This window comes from Bufo gargarizans, chromosome 8 (genome assembly GCF_014858855.1).
Source record: "Bufo gargarizans isolate SCDJY-AF-19 chromosome 8, ASM1485885v1, whole genome shotgun sequence".
Lineage (NCBI taxonomy): Eukaryota > Metazoa > Chordata > Amphibia > Anura > Bufonidae > Bufo > Bufo gargarizans.
The window spans coordinates 153,213,624-153,236,386 of record NC_058087.1 but is presented as its reverse complement, the minus strand read 5'-3'; the positions used below and the strand labels follow the sequence as shown (position 1 = coordinate 153,236,386).

General features: G+C 45.2%; 1 protein-coding gene across 1 annotated transcript in view; it reads left to right on the top strand.

Moving 5' to 3' along the window:
- The first annotated feature begins 3,263 nt into the window (after positions 1 to 3,263).
- NUBP1 (nucleotide binding protein 1) overlaps positions 3,264 to 22,763 on the top strand; it is a 66,622-nt gene continuing 47,122 nt past the window's right edge. The window contains exons 1-3 of the mRNA XM_044303271.1: positions 3,264 to 3,399; positions 3,475 to 3,579; positions 7,564 to 7,697. Coding sequence (XP_044159206.1) covers positions 3,369 to 3,399; positions 3,475 to 3,579; positions 7,564 to 7,697 — 270 coding nt within the window. The 5' untranslated portion in view covers positions 3,264 to 3,368. The remainder of the gene's footprint in view (positions 3,400 to 3,474; positions 3,580 to 7,563; positions 7,698 to 22,763) is intronic.

The following is a 22,763-nucleotide window of genomic DNA, read 5'->3' as shown; positions in this document are numbered from 1 at the left end:
CAGTGCATGCGGCCGTGTGCTTGAGGCCTAAACAATACAGAGCTGCACTGTAAGAAAACACAGACCTTGTATACATCCAAAGCAAAAGAGGATTAATTAGGAGCCCATAGTAATGAATGGGAGATTTAGAATCAGCGAAATATTTATGTTTCATGGGACTGAGTCTCTTTGAAAGGGGTTTACTAGTGAAAATGAATCTCTTCTTCAGCATTCATGAACTTTGCTTTGAAAGAAAACTTTAATTGGCTGCTAAGAAGATTCAGCACAGTTAATGCTTGTTGTTTTAACGTCGCTTTGACAGGACGAGACCCGGGGTCGAGAGCGAAGGTTTAATAGAAAACAGTGCAAGAGAAAAAAAAACTCAACACGCATCACAGGATTATGAACCGGCCTCAAACTCCGTTCTTTCAGCAGCCAAAATATGCTTTATAATTTCCACATGTCATCTGGCACATCCAGTCAGAGAAATGTAGCAGAAAACCAATTCTTCCCGCTTTGCCAGGAAAAATATCAAAATTGCTATCAAATGACATGAGATGGAAAATGTCAGCAGAAGAATGCACTCAGCGAGTCCAGGAGCTTGTTTTATTTTACATGAACTTGTTTGTGGTGTGTTTAGGGCTGCCACCTTTCCCAACAAAAAATACTGGCCAAGTTTGCACAGTAAAAAGGGGGAGTGGCTTAAAGGGCATCTGTCAGCAGTTTTGTACCTATAAAACTGGCTGACCTGTTACATGTGCGCTCAGCAGCTGAAGGCATCTGTGTTGGTCCCATGTTCATATGTGCCCATATGGCTGAGAAAAATGATGTTTTAATATATGCAAATGAGCCTCTAGGAGCAACATGGACGTTGCCATTATACCTAGAGGCTCCGCTTTCTCTGTAACTACCACGGTTTCTGCACTTTGACAGGGCCAGGCAGTGAAAATGTGATCATGTGTGGCCCTGACTTCTCTTAAAGTCAATCAAAGTGCAGAGGACGTGGCAGTTGCAGAGAGAGCAGAGCCCCTAGGTGTAACGTCAACTCCCCTGTTGCTCCTAGAGGCTCATTTGCATATATTAAAACTTCAATTTTCTCAGCAATGCGGGCACATAGGAACATGGGACCAACACATGTCTTCAGCTGCCAAGTGCACATGTAACAGGTCAGCCAGTGCCATAGGTACAGAACTGCTGACAGATGCCCTTTAACATAGGGTGTCATTAGAGAAATGGTCGACCATATATTATGCTAAAGATCAGGTATGGACAGGATAGGCACACTGTAAAATGGAAACTTTATTCCTGTTTCTGAGTGTTTCGATTGTTTGGTGAGACTTATATGATGTAGTGATCTGGACGTTGTTAAACCTCTGGCTCGTGCCATTAATGAATGGCTTAATTAAGTGCAGCGGAGAGATTAGATGAGCAAGCACTCATCTTCTTACTCCTTTTCTTTAAAAAGTATGCTCTCTGTTTGATGGGAAGGGGGGGATAACATGCACAGAAGTCCATGTTACCCCTGAGATCTATACCTCTCCCTGTAGCCTGGTAACAGGTCTCCCACTGCCTCTTTCTCCTCCTCCAAGCATCTGAGATTACAGCTGGCTGAAGGGGAGCCCTGCTTCAACCTGGTCTATCTCTCACTGTATAGCAGCTAAAGACTTACCAACAAACTTTTTGGATGGTCAAAGCCAGTGATTGGTTGAGCAGCATTCACACCCATGTCCTGCTGTGATGATACAGTAGCAGGAAGTTGGGAGCATCGGGGACCTGGAGCTGTGAGAACTGCAATAGCTGGGGATCAGTAAGATGTGTATACGTTTTGTTATTCTTTTACAGCGTGTGCAGCCCCCGGACAACATTTTTCTTGCGCTGGATTACCCCTTTAACTGTTAGTACACAAATCATCTGAATATAGACATTTTATGGTCCAAATTGCACCAAATGATGAAAAAATATATACGTTGAGGTCTAATATACATATAGGAAACAGACAGCAGTTTAGTAAGGACAGAGGGATTTGGGTCAAAAAGGGGGACTGTTCTCCAAAAGAGGGACATGTGGGAAGCATGGCTAAAGATATAAACCATGTCTTTTTTAAAGCTGACAACTTTAGAAACTGGGTCTGGAATGAGATCTTCATGAGTTTCTAGAGGCTCTATCTCCAGCTGTATGGCAGCTAGCACTGTGATCCCAGTCTTGGTTTGAAGCCTAGATTGTCAGCTTTACCTGGCCTAAGATACAGTGCTTAGCAGCAGAAGGTATCTCAAGCCTTCTTGGCTACTAATAGGAAAATTATAATTGCTGGTACAAATTAAACACCAGCATGACCTCCCAGTGGTAATACCAAATAGACAGCTTGTGGTTTATCGTCCGGGTGGCAACCTTAGGTGTGTTTGGAGGAAAACTTGTTGATGACTTCGGGGCATGACTTCATAGTGAAGACAAGCAAGAGTAGACAGGTCTCATGCACACAGGCATATAACGGCTCTGTAGGAACTCCACAGAGCCGTAATACAGGGTGGTCCATGAAAAAGTAGCCCGCCTCCAATATCTCCGAATCAGACTCCCTAATAGTAAATTTGTCTTAGTTGTCCATAGCAACCAATCAGAGCTCAGTTTTCCTCTTTTTTCAGAGCCCTGGAGGAACTGAAAGCTGAGCTCTGATTGGTTGCCATTGGCAACTAAGACTGATTTATTATTCAGTTTGATAAAAGTGGCCTATTGTGTCAGAAACATGTTGTTCTCCATGGAACAGCGAACAGTGATTGCGGAAGGCTATGTGCGAAGCAGATCATATAAGGAAACGCAAGAGACCTTTGCCGACACGTAGGGACAAAGCCACCAGCTACACGTTGTATTCAGAGTCTGAATAGTATTATAATAATGTATCCACTTGCTCGTTCATCTTCTCGTGCTATCGCTGGAGGTGGCCTACTTTTTCGTGGGCCACCCTGTACTTCTGTAATGGCTTCTGTTTGGCTTTGCTGCGTTATTCATTTTCCATCGGGATTTTGGTATTTTTTATCTATGTAAACCACAATGGGGGACCCCATTATAACTCACTGGGATATATGCAGATTTGTAGGACTCCATTAGGGCTATAATAGGTCCAGTATGATTTGTTTCCTCCCACTAAAATGACCATCAGGTTGTTGTTGTTTTTACGATATGGGGCATTTATCAAAACTAGAGATATTGGAGGAGTCGCCCTTACTGAAATGTCACAGGATTATCATTTTGTTACTATCAATAAAGCTGTTACAAATAATAGCAAAAAAAAAAAATTACGGAACCAAAACGAGGCGCGGAGCGCATCAATGCCGGAAGTAAACAAGTTGAGGTTCTACTTCTTTTAGAAAGAATCGCGCGGTTCACGTGGTGTTATGGCTGATGTGCCGGAGGACGCCCCGCAGCGTGAGTGAGGCGGGCACCGGGAGCTCTGCGGTCACTGGTTCAGCGTGGTTAACGCGTTGTGTTTTTCTTCCACAGACTGTCCCGGCACGGGGAGCAGTGATGCGGGGAAGAGCTCGGCCTGTCAGGGGTGTCCCAACCAGTCAGCATGCGCCTCCGGGGCGGCGGCAGGACCGGACCCAGGTGATGAATACCGCGGGCGGCAGGAACCCTGCCCTGTCTGTGTTGTAGCAGTGGGGTTCAACCTGTGACAGGCTACTGCAGAACTACAAGGTCCAGCATGGGGAGTTGTCAGGGCATGCTGGAAGTTGTAGCTCTGCTATGTTTCCGTTTCGTCCTCATGAATTCTTACTGGAAAGAGATCCATTCAGGATGCATCAGGATTAGAGATGAGCGAACTTCTGTTTTAAGTTCGGCGTCTAAAGTTCGGGTTTGGATTAGCGGAGAATCCCGATCTGGAACCGGATATGGATTCCGACTTCCGTTGTGGTCCGTGGTAGCGGAATCAATAATCGGCCATTATTGATTCCGCTACCACGGACCACAACGGAAGTCGGAATCCATATTCGGTTCCAGATCGGGATTCTCCGCTAATCCAAACCCGAACTTTAGACGCCGAACTTAAAACAGAGGTTCGCTCATCTCTAATCAGGATGTCTTCCGTCCCGGCAGCGTTCTGTTATGTGTCCGGTCATAAAGACGGATCCATCACTAAAAACAATGGCTACTTTCACACTCGCGTCATGGACGGATCCGTTCAGATAATACGACCGTCTGCATCCGTTCAGAACGGATCCGTTTGTATTATCTGTAACATTGCCAAGTCGGATCCGTCTTGAACACCATTGAAAGTCAATGGGGGACGGATCCGTTTTCTATTGTGTCAGTGAAAACAGATCCGTCCCCATTGACTTACATTGTGTGTCAGGGCGGATCCGTTTGGCTCAGTTTCGTCAGATGGACACTAGAACGCTGCAAGCGGCGTTTTGGTGTCCATCTCCAAAGTGGAATGGAGACTAATTGGAGGCAAACTGATGCTTTTGCGGATCCTTTTCCATTCAGAATGCATTAGGGCAAAACGGATCCGTTTTGGACCGCTTGTGAGAGCCCTGAACGGATCTCGCAAACGGAAAGCCAAAACGCCAGTGTGAAAGTAGCCTAAGGCATCCGTCAGCCATTGACTTTCAATGTATTTAATGACAGATCAGTTTTTTTCTGTTTTGGATTTCACACAACCGCATCCGAACAGAACGGATGCATCCTGATGTGTAAAATCAAAACGGATCCGTTTAATTCCAGTATTGAGGTCATTTGCTGGATCTCAATACCGGAATTAACAACTCAAGTGTGAAAGTAGCCTAATGCAGCAGTTTTCACTAGGACATGGAGCTGTCGGTGTAATGGTGTACGTTCTTCTGTAACCAGTTACTTGCAGTAGATACATGAAGGTATAGAGGCAGGTAACATGGCTGACTGCCCATTTTACAGGGCCACCCCTCCTTACTACTGTGACAGATGTCGGGATTTGTCATAGTGACAAGTGCCTCTCTGATCGGGGAAAGAGGTGTAGAGATTCAGAGAGAGCTTATCTGCACATCACCCAAACCCAACAGAAGGAAGAGGCTCAGCCAGACGGCCCCTTATTTCAGCATTTGGAACACCACTGATGAAGACCTCTGACGTGATGGGACTGTGATACGTCAGAACTTTATTAACATGATGGGTACTAGGGATGAGCGACTCGACTTCGGATGCCACATCATGCGGCTGTCCTCCATTCATTTCTAAATAGCCGAGCAGTGAGAAGTCCTATCGAAATTAACGGGGAGGGCACCAAACAAGCGCGACCACTACTCCATTCACATCTATAGGGCAGTCCCGCAGAAAAGAATGAATGGAGGGTGGCGACACATGCCCAGGACTCTGTTCTAGGACATTGGGGGCATTTGCTAGCAATGTATCACCAATGCTTGAGATGACAACAACCCCTTAAATGTGTGTATTCACAGATTGTGGGTCCGTGGTGACACCACAGAAGCAGGCCCTGTTTTGTCTGTGATTACAGATCCCTCACACACATTATAGTCTATGGATCCGTGGAAACCACAGACATAACGTGGGCGCCCATCCGGATTTGGTCTGTTGCTTTCACAGACCATTGGTATCAGCTGCTTTGGAAACTAATATTCAGCCTAGCAGTGTCTGGTAATACATAGACCAAACGCAGGTTCTTCACAGATGGACTGCTGTGTTTGCATCGCCACCGATCGGCTGTTTCAGTGTAGCTCTGGTGCTGGGACGACACGGCTACGTCCACTGTGTAGTGAATGGAACTGGTCATTACTGCAGTACTCCCAGTCTCTTCAATGGGGGCAGTGCTGTCGGAACCAGCTTCGTCCAATACACAGTGGATGGAGCTGTGTCGTTTTGCACTGGAAGTCGGCTACATTGAAAGGGAATTCTGTGTTTGGCAAGGGTCTGACGCCCGCACCCCCGCCAATCCTGGAGACAGACCACCACTGGTAAAAACTGGACAACCTTTTTATGTCGTATGGGTACGTTCCTCCATAACCTCTGTTTGCCCCATTGGATCTTTATTTCCTTTTAAAGGTCTTGTCTGGTTCAGAATACCAGAATTCTGATTTGGTAGAGTTCCTGGTTCAGAACCTTCACCTGTTACCAGGGTGGATGGCATCTGTCTCTAATGGACCCATTAAAGAAGCACTCCCACAAAAATGTTAGTTCTCTGTCCTTTAAAGCCGTAGTGAAGGTAATCTTTTTACCAGTGACTGTACTTGTGAGTTATAACCTCCCTTCTGCCCCTCAGCTGTGTCAGGTGACCAACACTCTGACTCTCCAGATTTTGTGTGGAATTAATGGAGAAGTGACTGACTTCCTGTCCGGTGTCAACTGGAGATCAGGGAGTTAGTCACATGACACGGCTACAATTAGAAGAGAGGGGATAGCTCTGATGAGAAGGTCACATTCAGTACAGATGACATCATGCTCCCTTCTAACAGGTCAGAGAATAACCATTTTTGTGGGAGTGCTTCTATAAAAGGGTTTTCAATGGTTTTCTAACTGAAGACCTATCCTCAGGTCATCAGTATCTGACCTTACAGCTGACCAAGCACAGCGCTGTACATTGTATAGTGGCTGTACTTGGTATTGCAGCTTAGCCCCATTCACTTCTATGAGACTGAGCTACTCATAGGCAGTGTGACCGAGGAACATGTCATCACTGGCTTAGGAAAAACTGTGAGAAGAACGTGGCGCTGATAGGAGCACAGGGGCCTTCTCTAACAGCTGATCGTGTGGATCCCAGGTGTCGGACCCCCACCAGATACTGATGACCTATCCTGAGGATAGGTCATCAGTAAGAAAATCTCAGGAAACCCCTTTACTTTCAATGGGTGGCATGCAATGCTGTGTTTCCCCTGTGGTGGCGCTGCAGTGGAACTGAACACTTGCTGCAGTATTTCCCACAGATTACAGATGACCGTTGTATGGAATCAGTGGTCAATATCAGACATGTATGGCATCTCTACAGCCTCTGGCTCCCGCATCCAGGCCCCAGGAGGTGCCCGGGTTTACAGAAACAGCCCAGCGTGCTTTGCATCCAGGCCCCAGGAGGTGCCCGGGTTTACAGAAACAGCCCAGCGTGCTTTGCTACACTTTTTCATAATGTCCAGAACTCTCAGCCCATTGGGTTTGTCTGTTCTTGTAAACCCAGCCACCTCTCACAGGACAGGGTCGGGCACCTTTTTTTTTAGAGATAGATGAGCGTCTCAGAAGTAGGACCTGCACCTGTTAGACATTTACATCCTGTGGATATGCTATAAATGAGATGAGAATACCCCTTTAAATGAATTATGAAGAGGATGGAAACCTCATGTGGCTGATTCCTTTTGTCCCATGGACACTTCTGCTACTGCAATTGGGACCTCCAATTTGGAATTGATGCATGGTGAATGGGCCCCCACAGACCACGTAGGGTTTTTGCGTGTATCGGGTACCTTCTATAACCAGGCTGGTGGTTTGCCCACGGCCATAGTGGAACGTTCCATTCTGCTCCCTCACTGTATATGCCAGCTTGCTACCCTGTAGGGATTTGCCATCCCCCGACCAGAGAGCCTAATATTGTCCCATTTCATATTCCATTTTTAGCAATAGAAGAAATCAAAGAAAAAATGTCATCAGTGAAACACAAGATTCTGGTTCTCTCAGGAAAGGGAGGAGTTGGGAAAAGCACATTTAGTGCACATTTGGCTCATGGCTTGGCTGAAGAGGAAGATAAGCAGGTAAGATCATATGTATGTCTTCTAGCTTCTAGAATGTAAGCAATGGCGTTTCCACTCGCAGTGGAAGAGACTCAAATCCAAACTGCACTCAAATACCTTTTGCCTCTTTATTCCATTATCCTGTATACCCCCTTTCTGGCCTCCCCTACTCTGACAGGATCACACAGCATGATACTGATTTATAATGCTGTGTAACCCTTAGGGCTGTTTCATACGAGCGGATGCCGTGCGTGGCATCCGCTCCGTGAAAGACAGCCAAGACCCGATGCAGACTGCAGAGGCACGGAGCAGTAACATGACTGATAATGTTCCGTGCCTCTCTGTGATCTCTTTACTATGAAATCACAGTGAGATAAAGTTGTCACCGTGATTTCGTAGTAAAGAGGTCAGAGAGAGGCACGGAGCATTATCAGTCATGTTAATGCTCCGTGCCTCTGCAGTCTGCATCGGGTTTTGGCACTCTTTCACGGAGCGGATGCCACGCACGGCATCCGCTCGTGTGAAACAGCCCTTAGGCTGAGTTCACACGGGCGTCATGTTTTTGGCCTGGATAAGATGCGGGTGCGTCGCGGGAAAATGTGCGCTTTTTTTTTTTTTTTGTTTTTTTTCCAGCGAGTGCAAAACATTTTAATGCATTTGCACGTGCGTGAGAAAAATGAGCATGTTTGGTACCCGAACTTCTTCACAGACGTTCAGGTTTGGGTTCGGTGTTGTGTAGATTGCTATTATTTTCCCATATAACCATGTTATAAGGGAAAATAATACATTCTTAAAACAGAATGCAAAGTTCAATAGTGATGGAGGGGTTAAAAATAAATGAAATAAATAATTTAACTCGACCTTGATCGCGCAGCCCGGCTTCTCTTCTGCCTTCATCTCTGAGGAAAAGGACCCGTAGTGACGTCACAGTGCTCATCACATGATCCAACACCATGGTCCCCATCCCGATCGTCTCCGAGCAACAGTGCGTTTAAAATTGCACTGCATCCGCACTTGCTTGCGATTTTCACGCAGCCCCATTCACTTCTATGGGGCCTGCGTTGCATGAAAAACACACAAAATAGAGCTTGCTGCGATTTTTCATGCAACGCACACCGCTCGTGTGCACAGCCCCACGCATTGCACCCGCGCGGAAAACTCGCCCGTGTGAAAGGGGCCTTAGAGTCCTAAAATTTACTGAATTACACTAACATAATGCTGTCAAGTGGAATACAATAGATTCCAGGACCCTCAGGGTTACATTATTATAAATCAGTATAAGGGCTAATGCACATGACGTTGCGTATTTTGTAGTCCACAAAACACGGATCCGTAAAAAATACAGATGACATTCCCGTGCAATCCGTATTGAACAGAACAGCTGGCCCCTAATAGAACAGTCCTATCCTTGTCCTTTTATGCAGACAATAATACGACACGTTCTATTTTTTGCGGAACGGAAATACAGAAACAGAATGCACATGGAGAATCTAGGGTGTTTTTTGTGGACCCATTGAAATTAATGGTTCTGCATGAGGTCCACAAAGAAAACTGAACGGAAAGAAAATACGTTTGTGTGCATGAGCCCTAATGCTGTGCAATCCGGTCAGAGGAGCAGATGCACATCTACTGGTAACTTCTCCCTGCACATAATCAGGACATTTGTTTTTGACTCACGTTTACGTACAGACATGAGTGGCGTGTATGAACTCTGCACATCTTGAACCTTTATATTTACAAGGCGTTGTTTGTCTTAGGCTTGACATTTCTGCCATAAACATTAATTTTTATGCATTTTTTAATGAGGTATTGCATGAATGCGCCCATGATAAAGTTCTGGGATTTGGCAATACGCCATTTGTCTTCTTTCAGAATAGATGTAGGTATCATGGTGTAATATGAATTGTTTATTGTATGATTCTTAGTGTTCACATGTGAGAACATTTCCTGTAGCAAAATGCTTAATAAAGTTGGTATTGAAAAGTTTAGAAATTGCTTTTCAAATTCTAAGGCCTCTTTCAGACGGGCGAGATTCCCACACGGGTGCGATGCGTGAAGTGAACGCATTGCACCCACACTGAATCCGGACACATTCATTTCTATGGGGCTGTGCACATGAGCGGTGATTTTCACGTATCACTTGTGCGTTGCGTCAAAATTGCAGCATGCTCTATATTGTGCGTTTTCCACGCAACACAGGCCCCAGAGAAGTGAATGGGGCTGCGTGAAAATCGCAAGCAAGTGTGGAAGCGGTGTGATTGAAATGTTTTTCTGGCACGGTTGCTAGGAGACTATCGGGATGGGGACCCGATCATTATTATTTTCCCTTGTAACATGGTTATAAGGGAAAATAATAGCATTCTTAATACAGAATGCAAAGTACAATAGGGCTGAAGGGGTTAAAAAAATTAATAAAATTTAACTCTCCTTAATCCACTTGTTCGCGCAGCCCGGCATCTCTTCTGTCATCATCTTTGCTCTGCAGTAGGGATAGGACCTTTGATGACGTCACTGCGCTCATCATATGGACCGTCACATGATCCATCACCAGTGGAGGGGGTAGCCTTGTCCCTCTCGGCCCTTCATATCAGGTGTGGACAATTGGAAGGCCGATTTTCTAAGCCGTTGATCACTGGATCAGAGGGAATGGTCTCTGAACCTTTCTGTTTTCAGCAAGATTGTCAAGTTATGGGGGATGCCTCAAATAGATCTTCTTGCCACCAGGGAGAACAGGAAGGTAAAAAGATTCTATTCCCTGTCTCCCAGGGATCGACCAGATGCGATAGACGCTCTGGTTCAGCCTTGGAGTGAGGGTCTATTATATGCCTTCCCTCCACTTCAGTTGATACAGAGGGTTCTCAAGAAGATCAGGGAAAACAAAGCCAGAATCATCATGATTGCTCCCTTCTGGCCACGTCGAGCGTGGTTCTATTGGCTGCAAGTGATGTCAGTAGCAGATCCTTGGGTCCTTCCGGAGATCCCAGATTTTCTTTTTCAGGGTCCTATTGTCCACCCCCCTGTGAAAAAGCTCCATTTGACGGCGTGGCTTTTGAACGGCGCCTTTTAATAGATAGGGGTCTTTCTAAATCGGTGGTTGCTACCATGCTGTTAAGTAGGAAGCCGGTAACTACTAATATCTATGATAGAACTTGAATTACCTTTTTTAAGTTTCTAGGAGTCCCTCCTTGCACATCCTTCCCTCTTCAGTTAAGTAAAATCTTAGATTTCCTTCAGAGAGGTGTAGAGAAAGGCCTAGCACTGAGTACTATCAAAGTCCAGGTGGCCGCACTCAGTGTTTTATTCGATTACAGGTTGGCATGTCATCCTTGGATTATACGGTTTTGTAAATTAATATCTAGGAGTCTCCCTGCCAGGAATTTCAAAGCTCCTATTTGGGATCCTAATCTGGTGTTAAGGGCCTGGTTAAACCTCCCTTTAGTCCTATAGACTCTCTGCCAATTAAGTTCCTGACCTTAAAATGTATTTTTTTGGTAGCTATTACATCAGCCAGGAGAATTAGTGAGCTTCAGGCTTTTTCCATTAGCCCTCCATATACGATTTTCCAAGATGATTGTGTCCGTCTTAGGCCAGACCCAGCATTTTTACCCAAAGTAGTATCGGAATTCCATAGAAGTCAGGAAGTGATTCTTCCTTCTTTCTATGAGAATCCGAGGAAGAGGCAGATTTCCATTCTTTGGATGTTAGAGAATGTGTCCTAAAATACCTAGAGGCTACAAAAGGTTGGAGGAAGTCCTCTTCATTGTTTGTCTTATTTTCAGGCCAGAATAAGGGAAAATCGGCTAGTAAAAGTACTTTAGCCCGTTGGATCAAGCAGGCTATTTCTTTGGCATATCTTTCTATGCAGGAATCTGGCTGGTCGGCCCATTCCACAAGAGCGATAGCAACTTCCTGGGCAGAAAAGGCAGGGGTTTCTATACAAGACATTTGCAGAGCAGCAATGTGGTCTTCTGCTTCTACCTTCTATAGACACTATAGATTAAACCTATCAGAAGTGTCTAATCTTTCCTTTGGCACATTATGTTGGCTAGCTAACAGGCAGCTAAGGAAGCCAATGTGCCACCATAATAAATGACACAAGTCAATAGAATTAGCAGATAGCCGAGCGAACACAGGCAGCACGCGCAGGAGACGAACCGCTGCCACTACTAGTCAGAAGCAATAGCAACATTGTCACAGTACAAGCGATACTAATAAACCACCAGCAGATAGCAGACACAGAAATAGCAGAGCCATAAGAAAAGTAGCAGCATATACAATCATATGTAACTAGATAGTCATGAGGAATTGAGTGTTACCACTATATGGCCACAGTTATAAAGCCAGATAAACAGTAGCAAGCAGGCAGCTGTACAGGTAACCAAACTGCTTTACAATTCCAACACCAGCCCAAAATGGCTAACAGTTCATAGTAAAAGGTCACTAATGCAGCACCTATAGAGCCATCAAAAATAGTTATCAACGGCTAGCTACAAGAGAGCCCCTGCAATTAATATACTGCTACTGCAATAATAGTGTGAAAAAGGGAATAAATAAATATAAGAATTGCATACACTGGTGCTCTGGAGATAGTTTTAATTTAGTAGGTTAGACATCATAAAAACGTTCACAATTTATTATTAAAAAAGCATATAATAAAAGTAAAATTTTAAATCAAAATAAAAAACATAATATGCACCTGTCAAGAGCAGGCAATCCAGTAGTCTATGACTAAATGTAAATACAATAATCTTTCCTTTGGACGCAAAGTCCTTCAGGCTGTGCCCCCCCCCCCCCCCCCCCCCCCTAATTTTTCACTCTCTGGGATATCTCCTGGTGCTGTCATAGGACGAAGGGATAAATGATCATTACATCACTGGGTGTGCAGAAAAAAAATAAATATATATAATACTAAATAAATATTGATAATGACTGAAACCATGAGATGGAGCTGGTCCGGATGTACTGAAGATGTCTCTTGTCTCGTCTATAAAAACCACTGAGGAGAAGGGGTGTCTGTGAAGACTTATACCTGTGGGTTTCCTGTCCTGGGAGGTGGATCCCTCTCTCCTGATGCTGTCATGGACTCCGGAAAACAACATTACCGGTACATAATCATCATTTTTTTTCGTGATCAAAAAACAAGGGAAAGGCAGGGAGGTAGAGCTCTGCAAAGGCGGAGGGGGCGGGGAGGGGGGGGGGGGCGAAGTTCTCCCTTTAATCCCAATAAGGGGGAAACCTCCGCCCTGAAACAGTGACGAGATCGTGGGTGACGGACTTGGCTCCTTTGTAGACATCTGGGAGCAGACCATGTAAAATCCTTGGATAAGCAACATAATAAGAGAAGGGTACCAAATAGAACTTCACTCCCCCCTCAAAAGTTTGTGGAAACTCTTCTCCCTCCGGGTCAACAATCCTGCCTAACTTCAAGCATAGCAGAGCTTGTATGATAGAACCTGTCCCTCAGGTATAACAGGGCAGGGGTCATTATTTCAGACTCTTCATTATAAAAAGCCAAATGGGAAAATTCAGGACTATAATAAATCTAAAACCTCTAAACAAATTTGTGGTCTACCTAAAGTTCAAAATGGAGACAGTAAAGTCAGCGGTAAAATGAATTCGGAAAGGGGCGGTAATGGTCACACTAGACCTAAAGGATGCCTATTAACACATTCCAATCCATCCCAGATCCAGGTACCACCTTCGGTTTGCAGTCCCACTAAAGGGTCACACTCATCATTTCCAGTCTCCCTTTTGAAATCTCGTCAGCCCCAGAATATTAAGCAAAGTCATAGTGGAAGTGGTGATAAGCCTCAGACAGCAGGGCATTCTAATAATCCTATACCTAGACGACCTGTTAATAGTAGCCCACAACAAAGAACTTCTCCAGGTTCATCTACAGACCATCGTGTCACATTTTCAGACCTTGGGATTGGGAACACTCCAGTCTGGTACCAGAAAGTCGCAAAATATTTCTGGGGATTTTGCTAGATTCCCATCTCCAGAGAGCGTTTCTCCCTGCTCAAAAAATTCAGGATTTACAGTGCCTTGACTTTTTTCATGTTTTGTTACATTACAGCCTTAAGTTCAATGTTTTGTTAATCTGAATTTTATGTGATGGATCAGAACACAATAGACTAAGTCGGTGAAGTGAAATGAGAAAAATATATAAATAAAACTTGTTTAGAAATAGAAAACAGAAAATTGGCATGTGCCTATGTATTCACCCCCTTTTTGTTAGGAATCCCATAAAAAGCTCTAGTGCAACCAATTATCTTCAGAAGTCACATAATTAGTGAAATGATGTCCACCTGTGTGCAATCTAAGTGTCACATGATCTGTCATTACATATACACACTTGAAAGGCCCCAGAGGCTGCAAGAGGCATCACTAACCAAACACTGCCATGAAGACCAAGGAACTCTCCAAACAAGTCAGGGTTAGGTTATAAAAAAAGTATCCAAATCTTTCATGATCCTCAGGAGCACCATCAAATCTATCATAACCAAATGGAAAGAACATGGCACCGCCCACCAAAACTCACGGACAGTGCAAGGAGGGCATTATTTAAAGAGGCAGCACAGAGAGCTAAGGTAACCTTGGAGGTGCTGCCGAGTTCCACAGCAGAGACTGGAGTATCTGTACATAGGATTACAATAAGCCGTAGGCTCCATAGAGTTGGGTTTTATGGCAGAGTGGCCAGAAGAAAGCCATTACTTTCAGCAAAAAATAAAAAGGCACGTTGAGTTTGCGAAAAGGCATGTGGGAGACTCCCAAAATGTATGGAGGAAGGTGCTCTGGTCTGATGAGACTAAAATTGAACTTTTCGGCCATCAAAGAAAACGCTATGTCCGGCGCAAACCCAACACATCACACACAGAACACCAATCCCCACAGTGAGACATGGTAGTGGCCAGAGGTCGCACTACATTTTTTCCAGAAGAGAGAAAATACTCCTCTTACCATTTTTGAGGAGTATTTTTACCCTTTTTAAGGGTATTCTGGTAATCTGATAATCCACAGGATAGTTTTATATTTCTGACCACTGGGACTGCCCTATACCCCAAAACCAATGGAGAAGCTGGTGAAGCATGCGCCTTGGCGCTACATTTATTCTCTATGCGACCGCCAGAAATACCCAAGCACTGTCCTCAGCTATCCCCAGCAGTCCAATTGAGAATGAATGGGGTGGCAGGTGCATACACTACCTGCTGCTTTTATTTCAGGGAGCTCCATAGGGTATGGGGCCACTTTTTCATTATTGGAGAGGTTCCCAGACACCTGGCAGTCTATACATGAAGATATCTTCACCGGTCCTTCAGTGACCTGGGGCATAACTACGGTGAAAGGAATGGCATAAGTGGGGGGTGGGGGGTCAGTGCCAGGCAGTCTGTGACTGGCAGGAGCCCCTCTACTAAGCTCAATACCCCCATGGCTTCTCTATAATAAGGTATACAGTAGTTAGTGACGGCACATCTGTACAGACATGGAGCTGGGCGTGTGATGGAAAAGAAGGGCAATGACATACTTCGGAGTGGAGGCTCTCCACACAAGGCCAGGGCAATGTGACTCACTCCGAGATATTGCACATGATTTCACGGAGCTTTCCTCCCCGCCTGCTTGTCCAGTACTCTTCCTCCACAAGTTACACTGAGGCAGAGGACTGGCCACTGCAGCAGCCTCAGAGCCTGGTCACACAGATACATAGAATTAAAGATCCTTCCACCAGCATGCCATGAAAGTGCCAGGTAATGGCCTTCATATACCCTTCAATGACCCCTGCCATGGTGACTGGGCAGACATGTGCTGCCACTACAGGCCTGCTGCCCACCAACTGCACGGGGCACTGCCCAGGAGTACACTACCTGTACCTGCACCAGCCACCGGCTGCCTTAGGAAGTTTCAGCATGGGATCAAGCACTGTGCTCCACCCAAACCCGCCCACTCCAGGCACTGAGAGCCCAGGATCTGTCTGCCCCGGCTCCCTCACCTTCACACACGCGCCCTGATAGTGACCGGATACTGCAGCCTATTTGCGCTGTCCATAAAAACGCCTGCCATCCCAAGCCCTGCCCACTGATCGGCGACAGCCTATCACAATGCAGGAGTGCCAGATTAGCCAATCAGTAAGCAGAATCCAAGGTCTTTCACCTGCATGGGACTGGACACCTGATTGGAGGATGAGGTTTGTTGCTATTCTGGCCGGGCTGGCGATGGAGATTTCATGTGTGAAGCGCAATGTTTGATGGAAGGTCTAGGCGCAAATGGCGACATTTGTAGCCATTTTGCAATTCTAAGTCGCATTGGCGACCGAGCCCTGCACCACATGCATCACATACTGCACCACATACATTACATACATGGTTACTTACCAAGTGGGAGGCACATATGCAAACTGTTGTAAGTCCTACACCGTTCACCTGATTTGGATGTAAATACCCTCAAATTAAAGCTGACAGTCTGCAGTTAAAGCACATCTTGTTTGTTTCAATTCAAATCTATTGTGGTGGTGTATAGAGTCAAAAATGCACACCGTTGCCAATTAACTATAATGGGGACCAGCAGAATTCTGGCCACAGCCCAGCAAATATGTCTAGAATCCTGCTGAAAATACAAGCGCTAGTGTGAATCTAGCCTAAGGGATTCCCAGCTGAGACACTTTAATCGTAGTAGAGCTATCAATTATTGCAATAAAATGCAAATATTGAGCATATTCCCTTACCATGCAGCAAATCCGCTAGTGCCACATCTAGTTAGAGGCTCTTTATGTTCTAATCACCCCATCACATCTGTAGGTCCACATTAAATATGGAAAGGGACATGTCTGGTGTCGGCGTGGCTGCCGATGGGTTTTCGGCAACATTTCGGCGTGGCTGTCCACATCAAAATTTTGCGATTAAAACCGTTGTGTGAACGGACCCTTGCAGCTCCAGTACATGCTGACGAGTCCTGATATTGATGAGCTCCTGGGTTTCTGTGCCTCCTGCCACTGACTAACAGTTTTTTCCAACTGAATCAGCAGCAGGTGGGCAGAAAAAGGCAGGAGCATATGAATATGGGACTCATCAGCATGCAATACAAGGTTTTAGCAAAGTGGCTGGGTCAACTAAAGAAAGTAGGGATCTGTCACTAGTTTAGGCTTCCCTTAGGACACCATGAAACTGGTGACAGCTAATATAGCCATGAATACAGCTCCCACAGAGGATGTAACCCAGATCTTCTACCCTCCCCACATTCCACAACTAACAAGATTTGACCATAATATACCAGACAGAAAGCACATGAGCTGAAAGAAAACGATTTTATTTTTTAAGAGTTAATCAAATAAAAATAATATGTTCTTAGTATCTCCTGCCCTGCAGGTCTTATGTCAGGTGCCTGGTCACTGATGGGAAGTCCAAGATTACCATTCAATACTGATGTTCTTATGAACATCTGATGTTATCATGGTGGAACTGTTTTTGATATTAAGTCCTTTATTCCAATGTCCTGATGTTACAACAGCATAAGACTGCACTAAGAAATCCCGATTTCTGGGCCTTTGCTCCTCTGCTGTTGTTCTTTCTGAGACATTTTGGAATCCACCACTTTCTTCTCATATGGATCTTTTCACTTTCCTCCTCTTTCTCGCCGATTTTATCAAGGTCAAAGCAATTTTGGAATCTTCTTAGTCCAATGATGTTGTCTTGCTTGTCCATATCTCCATTCTCTTCCTTGCCATCCTGTATCCACTCTCCTTCCTCATTCTCTTCCTCTTCAGGAATGGTCTCTAGATTGGGCCAAAAGACCTCTCCAAATTGAGAAGGCCAGAATGCTGGCTCTGTTTCCTCGACTTTCTTCCTCCATTTCTCATCTGGGTAGTCCTCACTATCCATATTCAATGCGTACAAACTGCTCACAGACACTGAAAATACTCCACTGTCAACTACAATCCTTAAGAGAATGTTAGGCTCTGCAGCTCCTTATATAATGTGTCTGATGTCACAATGTCCAAAGAACCTAAAGATGGACAGCCAATCAAATTCTCTCTTGTTTGCATGTGGTTCACAATCTCACACTGAACACAATATTCACTTATATCTCAGAACATCAACAACCATATAAATACGTGAACAATTATAACCACAGGTTCAGTATACTGGAAAACATATTTGCCCAGATTTAAGTGTCTGCATCTAGAATCTGTCTAAAAAGTAGAGCATATTGGCACAACTATGGTTCCTACAACTTTTTCCAACTTGCTTGAGAAGTGGAAAATTGTTTAGTGGGAAAAGGGCATAAAAATTGTAAGCCCATATCACCGCTTTGTATTTCCATTGTTTTGCTCCCCAATTTTTTTTTTTATTTTTTTTTAATCACGCACACAGAATTTTTTGTCTGGTCTTTTTGACTGCCCCGAATGGGGTCTCCAATGCAGATGTGAACAAGCCCTTAGCCAATTGATAGTTGTTATAGTGTCAGAGAGAAATGTCTAGCTGTTCACCACGATTATCATCCAGCCTGAGCCCCTGTGATAAATCTAATGCAGCGGGCCTGTTCACTGTAAGTTTAGGCCACCTACAGGCTTAGTAAATCTGCCCCGTTCTGCTGTTTTGATAAAAACAAGAGTTAAAACGGTGGACAATGACTGACATTGATGTATGCCTGTATACATCGGTGCCCTTCAATCCCTGGAAATTGTGAGAGGGGTGCAAAGGAAGGTGCACCAGGCTAATATACACCGCAGACTTTAAGTTTTTTTTTTTTTCTGGATTCTTAGGATAAGTCATCAATATAAGATCCGTGGGGGTCAGACACTTGGCACCCCCTCCGACTAACTGGTTGAAGAGCAGGCGCGTCGTGCCAGCTCAGCCTTTCCTTAATTATTTACTTGCTCGCCCTCTGCATTGCAGTGGTGAGTAGGTGTTATTACAACAAGTTGTCCTATAAACATCTATGTGACGGCACGTTCCTATACACTTGAATACTACAAAGCCATCCCATAAAAGAGAATGGGATGGCTTCTTGTAGTTACACCTACTCACCACTGTGATATCGATGGCGAGCAGGTAAACAATAAAGAGAAGGCAGCCCTGCCATGGCGCGCGCCTTCTCTTCAACCAGCTGATTGGCGGGGGTTCTGGGTGTTGGACCCCCGCCATTCTGATATTGATGACCTATCCTGAGGAGAGGTCATCAATATTTAAAATCCTGGAAAACCCCTTTTAAGTTTACTATACTTTTTCATTTAAGCCATTATACAGCATATTTAAATAACAGTACGCTTTAATGTAGCTGAACACTGAAGTCTAAATGTTAAGGAAACTGGGAAAATCTATTTCTTTATTGCTAAATCATTTGATTATCATTTGATAATTTCTGAGTCCCTAAACATAAAACGCCAGCTTTATGAATGTGCATTAAATTTACAGAGTCCTATGAGAGTACAAAGTATTAGATTTGGGAGAAAACTACACAGAAGTCCTCTCTATTATGTTAGCACAGCACAACGGACGGTGTATTTCAGCGCAGCTTTGAGAATGGGGGTAGTAGGAAAATTCTAATTCAATAGTTGTTCCCTTTTGGTGGACGATAAAACTGCAACTTGCATCTCACTGGGAAAAGTGTTGGCCAGACCCAGGAGTTGCTGCCACACTGCCCCACCGCCTATACTGACCACCGTCTGTGCTGACCACCGCCTGTGCTGTCTGCACTCAGTGGCACTGCTTTCTGGATTACTGAATAACCGGCGGATTTGGTGCTGAATTTAAGCCTAACAGTGGTTGGCTGAGCTTCAGCCAATTGTTACTATGCTTGTTTTTGCCCCAGACCAGTATTTGAGGTGTGGTGTTTCTCCTGCACCACCATCACCCGTACATTTATATAGTTACACAGTTAGTACAGTTGAAACACAACCAAAGGATGGGAGGAAAGGTGAATTAAGGCAATGGAAGCATTTCATATCACCCATACGTTCCTCACCATCTATGCACCTACAGGGATCTCCCACGACTGTCAGCAAATGGGTGGTGATGGACGGGTACCCTTAGTCAATTATGACAGAGAGCTCCGTTAATAAGTATATGCACTGGGAAAGCCTCTAGCACATTTACTCAATGTATCAATAGTCCTCATTTCACCCAGCGAAGGCCAAGGGGATCTACCTTTGTGCATCATACATTTGGCCTGTTTTTGTCAGCTAGCCAATTTTTTTTAAGTATAGAATAGCACATTAGACAATGTTATTTAATGCAGAAAGGGTAAGAAAAAGATGATATGGCATACGTAGATATGTATATATGGATATGATATACTTTTTTTTAAAATAATAATGGGAGGCTACTTGCAATGCATGCCATTCTGTGCCTACCCAGTGGCCTACGACCCAGCCTTACAGGCTCTTGTGCTGTGTAAACAAAGCCTAAATTTATGTCTGATGGGTCATGGATGGCCCCCTTAGGATGTGTGGTGGTGGCAGTCGACTCTGTGTAAATCTAGGCGGTAGAGGTGAGCCCCTTCTGCCAGCATATGGATGGTGGTAAGCATACGATTGCTATTGTTTGGGTGGTGCAGTAGACCGATCATAGATGGATATTAGATGGATTAGTGATTTATAGCCAAAACCAGAGTAGATCCCACACAAGGGTTAAGGTATAATGGAAAGATCTGAACCTGTTCTGTGTTTTTGGGCTGTCACTGATGGAAGCAACTGGACAAACATTGAGATGTGAATGAGGCCTAAGGCTGGTTTGTACATAATAAATAAGAAGAAAGGAGAGTTATTGCAATTATCTGGTAATACATGAGACATACATACACTTCTTCATTTTCAACTGATGGAGTGCCACATTTTTATTTGCTCTGGTCGGTGTTTATTTTGTAGTCTTGGAGCTGGATTTAATCAGGCGTTCTGGTCTGAGGTCTAACTTAATTTTGGGGTCTGGTCTGGGGTGTGATACCTCTGCTGATCCCTTCTACTTATGTGGCTGATAATTTGTGTGCAGAGGTCGCACTACATTTTTTCCAGAAGAGTAAAAATACTCCTCTTACCATTTTTGAGGAGTATTTTTACCCATGGAGTATGAAATTTGCAGTAATTCAAATACATAATATATAGGCCTACACTTGTTCACATCTGTGTTGGAGGCTGCGTTTGGAACCTCTGTTGCAGATTCTGTCAAAAAGACCAGAGAAAAAAGCCTTATATGCAGCACTTTTTTGTCTGATAAAAAGACAAGTTTCCGTCATAGTCGGGGGGGTGGTGTCTGTTCAGCTTCTTCCCTGTCAGCTAGGCTGGGTTCACTTCAAGTTTTTGTCATACATTTAATGTACACACAAAAAACTTATATATGTTAACAGACGCCGCCATACTGTGGAATCTGTCACCATAGAATTCCATTGTAAAAAAAAAAAAAAAGAAAAAGTATATGTTAGCCGTGTGGGGCAGGGTGGGATGCGTGTGGGGCAGGGTGGGATGCGTGTGGGGCAGGGTGGGATGCGTGTGGGGCAGGGTGGGATGCGTGTGGGGCAGGGTGGGATGCGTGTGGGGCAGGGTGGGATGCGTGTGGGGCAGGGTGGGATGCGTGTGGGGCAGGGTGGGATGCATGTGGGGCAGGGTGTGATGGTCACACACTGCACTTGACTATATGCATCTCATACTGCACCACACACATTACACACACTGCACTACATACATCACAGGCTGCTGCTACCACCTTGTTGTGTGCCTCCATCTTGATGTCTGGGACATATCTGCTGTGGTCCTTGAGCAGCGCGCCCTGCTCTCGTTGGTACAGCCATCCTCGGGTGGCGGCCCCTCCTCCTTTCATCTCCCGCCAGCTTCCCCTGCTGCAGAGGTCTGTATTGCTGCGGCACCCGCCTGAACTAACCAATAGCAAAGCTCTGTGCTGTGAGGAGCTTTGCTATTGGTTATTGCAGGCACAGGCAGCATCACTGCGCTGCCTGTGCCATTCAGTGCTGAATGTAGGGGAAAAGTCTAAGGCGTATTGGTACCCCTTAGGCTACTTTCACACCTGCGTTCGATCGGATCCGTTCTGAACGGATCCGCTCATATTAATGCAGACGGTGGCTCCGTTCAGAACGGATCCGTCTGCATTAGAACTTAGAACATTTTTCTAAGTCTGAAAGTAGCCTGAGCGGATCCGTTCCGACTTTACATTGAAAGTCAATGGGGGACGGATCCGCTTGAAGATTGAGCCATATGGTGTCATCTTCAAGCGGATCCGTCCCCATTGACTTACATTGTAAGTCGGAACGGATCCGCTCGCCTCCGCACGGCCAGGCGGACACCCGAACGCTGCTTGCAGCGTTCAGGTGTCCGCTCACTGAGCGGAGGCTGAGCGCTGGCAGGCGCATGCATTCTGAGCGGATCCGCCTCCACTGAGAATGCATTATGGCCAGACGGCTGCGTTCAGGGCCGCTCGTGAGCTCCTTCAAACGGAGCTCACGAGCGGACACCTGAACGCAGGTGTGAAAGGAGCCTTAGACTTTTTCCAAGGAGTAAAATGGCCCGAACTGCCGTCAATGGCGCTTGTACAGGCGTTATTGCGACCTCTGGTGGTGTTTTTTGCGACCTCATGCTGTGGGGATGTTTTTCAGCAGCCGGGACTGGGAAACTGGTCAGAGTTGAGGGAAAGATGGATGGTGCTAAATACAGGGATATTCTTGAGCAAAACCTGTACCACACTGTGCGTGATCTGAGCCTAGGACGGAGGTTCACCTTCCATCAGGACAATGACCCCAAACACATTGCTAAAGCAACAATTGAGTGGTTTAAGGGGAAACATGTAAATGTGTTGGAATGGCCGAGTCAAAGCCCAGATCTCAATCCAATAGAACAGGCATCCTCAAACTGCGGCCCTCCAGCTGTTGCAAAACTACAACTCCCAGCATGCCCGAACAGCCTACAGGTATCCGCCTACAGCAGAGCATTGTGGGAATTGTAGTTTTACAACAGCTGGAGGGCCGCAGTTTGAGGATGCCTGCAATAGAAAATCTGTGGTCAGACTTAAAGATTGCTGTTCACAAGCGCAAACATCTAATTTTAAGGAACTGAAGCAGTCTTGCACGGAGGAATGGGCAAAACTCCCA